The sequence below is a fragment of the Manihot esculenta genome, chromosome 4 (assembly GCF_001659605.2).
Source record: "Manihot esculenta cultivar AM560-2 chromosome 4, M.esculenta_v8, whole genome shotgun sequence".
Classification (NCBI taxonomy): Eukaryota; Viridiplantae; Streptophyta; class Magnoliopsida; order Malpighiales; family Euphorbiaceae; genus Manihot; species Manihot esculenta.
This window is the reverse complement of record NC_035164.2, coordinates 29,109,020-29,115,019: the sequence shown is the minus strand read 5'-3', so window position 1 is coordinate 29,115,019 and position 6,000 is coordinate 29,109,020. Positions and strand designations below refer to the sequence as shown.

Below are 6,000 nucleotides of genomic sequence, written 5' to 3'. Positions count from 1 at the left end.
ATTGAAATAAAGATTATTCCAAACAATAATTGTATAAAATTAATAATATAATGTAAGATTTTGAATGGCCTATCAAGACCTATCATCAAATGTGAAAAAAAAAAAATATCAGACACTCATTATGTGTTGTACCAAGTATACGTTTGCCTTGTCCAAAATGAAAATCAGTTTCAAAACCGTTGTACTAAGTATACTTTTGCCTTATCCAAAATAGAATGGCCTATCCAGCTGTACTACTACGTGAATAATTGAGATATGGATGGGTACAGCTGAGGAAATTATATTTCTTGCGTCAATCTAATGCCCATAATACCAGTCAGATGTGCTCCCATTTCACTATAATTTTTCACTAGTTTGATAAAATGGCTTTAATTTTATTATTTAATATTATATTAATTATAAAATAAAATAAAAAATTATTCAAAATTTATCTATAAATTTATTAATATAATATAATAAAAATACAATTAAAATATAAATTAAAAAGTATAATTATTTATTTTGTAATTATTGATATTTTTAAAAATTTATTAATTTTCAGTTATTTATTTAATTAACTAATAAAATAAAAAATAATTGGGGAAAAAATTGATTAGGGGCATTTTAATTTATAAAACATGTTGAATTCATTTTAAATTTCATCAAAATTTAAAGAAATCGGTGTTAGTTATAACCAATCCCATACAAGTAGAATTGAATTCTAATCGAATTATACAAAATTTTAGGAATTGAAATTGAATCAAACACGGTGGTGGTGGCTAAGAGTTCATCTCCGTCCTCTTCAATTTCATACGCCTTTCCGAACATCCTCTCCATTCCTTCCTCTCTCTCTCTCAAAACTGGGGATCTTATGTGCAAGCCTCTGTTTTAGGTGGATTTGAGGCTCTATCCTTTTACAAATCTCTACACTTGTGGGAAGTGTGCTCTATCCTTCAATTTTTCAGCTATTTTGCTTAGGACTCTCATCAACAAAACCAATATCTACCATGGCTGTTGATTATTTTCCCAAGCATTTGGTGTTCAACATCTTGTTCAAATTACCCGTTAGAAGTGTTGTTAGATTCAGGTGCGTTTGCAGATCTTGGTGTGCTCTCTTTTCTGATCCTAATTTTGTATATAAAAACCTACTCCCTTGTTCTGATTCTACAACCAATTCCCAAATCCTTGTCAAATATGATGATTATAGGTTTGAATATTATTTGGCTTTTTCTTTTCTTTGCAATGATACATTTGACATGTCTCCCCCACAAGAAATTCCATATCCTCATGATATAATGGAAAAATGCTCTTTCGTTGACATCGTGGGTTCTTGCTGTAATGGTGTAATTTGCCTCCGTGATGGATATTTCTTTGGGGATTTGCTTGGGTTATGGGATGATGTTTACAACTACGAGAGTAATATTGTTCTATGGAACCCAACTACTTCTGAAACTAAGATACTACCTCAATCCAATCTTTCACATCCTCCACCTGAACGGTTTTCACTGGAAATTGTAGAATTTGGATTTGACTCCACAACATGTGATTACAAAGTACTCAGGATTTTTGAGTATTTGACTCATGATAACCAATGTGATTACCTGGCGGAGATCTATAGTCTGAGGGATGATACTTGGAGAAAACTTGATGTCTCTCTGAATTCTTGGGAGTTGCCTAGTTATAAGTTCGAAAATGGCGACTCTGAGTATAATTATGATCATAGAGCTCATACGGGTGCAAATGGTACATTTCATTGGTGCGCAAAAGAGAGAGACCATAGTCGAGACTTAATTGTTTCTTTCGACTTGAGCAATGAGGTTATTAAAACAACAGCTCTACCAGATGCTTTCAGTTCTCGCTATTTTTGGCGGACAATTCTTTCCTTGAATGAGCATGTTGCTTTGTCTCTGTCTACTAATCGTCATGTGGAGTTGTGGGTATTGCTTGAATATGGAGTTGAAGAGTCTTGGACTAAATTATTTACTGTAGCACACCCAGAATATTTGAGAATGGCCCTGCCATTAGGATTTTCAAGGAAGGGCGAGCTATTTTTCTCATCGTGGAATGAACACTTGCTCGTATGGAACCCTCCTGAAGAAACAATTAGCCCTGTTCCTTTAGAAGGAGCAGTATATGCAAGCAATTGCTTGCAGGCTGTCCCTTACATGGAGTCCCATACTTCATTGAAGGGTTGCAACAAATTAGAAGATGAGCAAAATTCCGGAGATGCAGCTCAATGTTGAAGCTCTTAATTTCATCAGAGCTCTTGTGCTTCTTCTCATCAATTACAACTGATATAAAGTTATAATACTTTTATTAATATGTTGCTTATGTATTCAGTTCATGTTGTGTTTGATACAATTGGTAGAACTGAAATCAGTTAATAAAGGACATTTTCTTCTTTCTGGACTCTTAAGAAAATCTTTTTGGACTCTTAAGTGAAAATCATCTAATTCTAAAAAGATAGAAATTGTCCAATAGAATTAAGCATGTTGCACTCACTAAACCTTTAATCAAATCAACTTGAGTATAGACAATTTTTCAAGATATCACTATGTTATCAACTTTAATCCATTTTTAAAATTCAGGTGGCTCTTCTTTAGATAATACGCTCTTCATTAATAAATCCTAACTTATTTTTATATATGCAAGGCAATCAAAATAGATCTAAACACTTACATAATTTATACTTAAAAGATGTAAACTTTGAAAAAGTTATTTTCTCTATAAACCCATTACTAATTTCAGCCATATCTTAAATTAAGAATCTACCTTAGTTTAAATATTAGATAGTAAGTGTTGGCACTGATCGTTAGGTAGTAATTGATTTATTGTATGTATCATATTTTTTATATAATCTTTTTAAAAATTGATCTATTGGAACAGATATTATTCCCGACAATAGCTCGTACAAAATCTTCTTTTTAAAAATTTTCTGCATCTTTGTCGCTAGAAGACTGATGGATGATTTTTCTGATCACTTGGGAATATCAATAATGGCTGATGTGATCTCTCTCTCTTGTTTAAATACATTGTTTTTTAAAAAAAAAATTTTTGAGATCCTTAAATCACATAATGATTTTTCTTATACATAAAATTAGTAGACGTTGCTCTGAGGAGCAGGTCTGTGATCATGTGAACTCTAAATCAGCAAGGATTTTTCAATAAAACTCAAAGTAGAATGGTCCCTTTAGATCTTTTGACTTTCTGTAAACTTCGCTTTGTATTTGCTTTTTCTCATGCTATATAGCAGCAGGATTGCCTGGCTATTGCTAGAGCATGCACTATTTTCCAATGAGATTTTATTTGCCTGTTCATGTGACAGCTGTCCAGATCTTCCCTGATACTGGGATGGAATTTTATTAGATCCAGAATAGGGCTGTTGTTACATTGGTGTATCAGCTTAAGTTCACTGCGAACCAATCATATCTTCACCTCAGTACATTCAGCCCAATAAAGATAGAGGAAAAGAGATTCTTAGGGGTTGGGTACAGTGCTCCTTAAGAGGAAAGCCTTTGTAAATTTCCCTTACAGAAATTAGTGCATAATTTAAATGGGTGGTCAGCAGTGGGATTGGCTAAAGATTTCCATATCTAGCTGTGTACATGAACATGGAAGTTATTGAACTAATTGTTATGATCTGTGAGTGGTGTTAGAGGAAGAGTATTGTTTGCAGGAGTTAGCCCAAGTGTTGAAGCGTGCTTCTGAGATGGGTGAACCTTTTAGGGGATGAGATCATTATTTGCCTAAACCTTAGGAACACTCTCTTTAAATATTTTAAGCATGGGACCATTTTTATGGTCAACCATGGTAGTCTTTTTTTCCCAGTTAGAGGCTCTTCTGATTGGTGTGCTTTTTGAGCTGTGGATATTTGTAATGCATTTTGCAACTATTACTTTCTTCAGTTATTGGCATGCATGATATGGCTGCATATATTCTCACCAAAAGAAAGAAGGCTAATGGAAAATAACTGCCTTTAACTATCTCAACAGTATAACTGCCTTCAACAGCTTTTCCCTCCAAAATACAACACTTATCCAGCTCTATTCCTATCCCTCTTCTTCTTATACGTGACAGTCTGCTGAAAAGTTTCAAACATGTCCTCAGTGTGTTTATTTTTTATGCAGGCTAGGGCCGCTAGGCTGGTGGTGGAATTTTAAATATGCTAGGATTGTTTTGCATATGGAATTTTAAAGATAGTGTTGAGTTTCAATTAAATTGAACTCTAACATGTATGATGTCTCAGGATTTGGTTCTTCTCCTCCTAACCGCTGGACGAGATGTTGGCATAATTCCCCGCAATGCACATCCTCCAGAACCAGAAGGCTTTGATGGAACTGCAGGTGTTGGTGCTGGACAAACTCCATGCCACGCATTAAGGAGGTAGAGGTCAATGGAGCAGTTGTGAAGATCAAGTATTGTGATACTTGCATGCTTTACAGACCTCCTCGCTGTTCACACTGTTCAATATGCAATAACTGCGTAGAACGATTTGACCATCACTGTCCTTGGGTTGGACAATGTATTATATGAGACTTTGTTCACATATTATCAAAAACATGTTTCTGGTATGGGGTTAATATATAAGTGCTGGTGTTGACAATTGTTGCAGTAAATTTGATCGTCACCCAATATCTTTCCTTGTTAATTTGTGGATAATGTGTCTTAAGGAAAGTTTTCTGATGCAGAGATATTATCGATTCTTCTTCATGTTTGTCTTCTCAACAACCCTTCTTTGTATATACGTTTTGTGTTCTGCTGGGTCTACATTAGGAGGATCATGTCTTCTGAGCACACATCAATTTTGGAAGCTAATAGTTTAAATTTACTTAGTATTTGGTTGAATTCTATGATTAATATAATTAATATAATAATAAATCTACATATTTTTATTTACTGGTTGAATTCTATGATTAATATAATTAATATAATAATAATAATTATTATTATTAAAAAAATGAAATTATTATTTTATTAATAGTCCAAATTAATAACAATGAAAATTATTATCAAGCTGTTAAATTTTATTAATTTTTATTTTATTTTTAAATTAAATAATTAAAATGATTATATATGTTATAAAATTAAATTATTTAATTATTATATCAAATAAATGTTAAACTAAAATAACGCTACTTTAAAAAAAAGACCAAACTGCAATTCCGTTGGGGTCAATCAAATCCGGCGATGGAGGAACGGTAAGAATGATGTGGAGAGTTCTAACACGATAAATGGAGGTATCTAGATATTTTTTAGAAAAGAAGTTGGTAAATGAAGGAGTGGTGATACAGGACTTTAGATTTGCAATATCAAGAAAATTGGGGCAACTATTAAAGAACAGAAGACGCATCTCGAAAAAATTTTATAGAAAAAGAGAGAAATAAAGTATAGAGTGCAAAGCGAGAGAAATAGTCTAGAGAGTTTGAATTTGAAAAAAGTAAAGGCAGAAAAATAACGTTTTGACAGAAGCCTCTCTAAGGTTGCACGATCATAATAAGGACCTAGAGATTTATTTCTCATTGTTCATGGAATAACTACTGAAGAGGCAATGAGACACTTGATAACCGTCGGGTTTCTTATAACCAGGGTGAGGTCGGACCTTAGAGAAGAATTTAGACTCAAAATCTATGAGAATTCCCTAAAGCAGACCGGTCCAATATCGCGCACTCCAGCTCGTGGCTAAGGCAAGCTGGACTGACTCCACGTGCGGAGCCACTAGGGGATGGTCTAATCCGATGATGTGATGAAATGTAAGAGAGCAGGTCCAGTCACTTCGCAGCTTTATCAGCGTGCATATCGAAAAAATTAAATGGCCGCCTAATATAGAGGGAAATTAATATAGTGTAAATTTTTGAACGGTCTATCAAGATCTAGTGAAAACCAAATATACTTTTGTCTTATTCAAAATGAAAAATAATTTCAAGACTATCTACCTGTACCACCACATGGACAAATATATTCTTGTTGGACAATTGAATAAATATATCTTTTCTTATTCAAAATAAAAAACTGTTTCAAAAC

The 6,000-nt window shown here is 33.5% G+C and overlaps 1 protein-coding gene across 1 annotated transcript; it reads left to right on the top strand.

Moving 5' to 3' along the window:
• Positions 1-698: 698 nt before the first annotated feature.
• LOC110607740 (F-box/kelch-repeat protein At3g06240) lies at positions 699-2,382 on the top strand. The gene has a single exon (XM_021746889.2). The coding sequence runs from the start codon at positions 987-989 to the stop codon at positions 2,220-2,222; it is 1,236 nt and encodes a 411-aa protein (XP_021602581.1). The 5' UTR covers positions 699-986; the 3' UTR covers positions 2,223-2,382.
• The last annotated feature ends 3,618 nt before the right edge of the window (positions 2,383-6,000 follow it).

Bases quoted from the DNA above. Each gene is read 5' to 3' on its own strand.
- LOC110607740 (XM_021746889.2), top strand. From the start codon at position 987: ATGGCTGTTGATTATTTTCCCAAGCATTTGGTGTTCAACATCTTGTTC.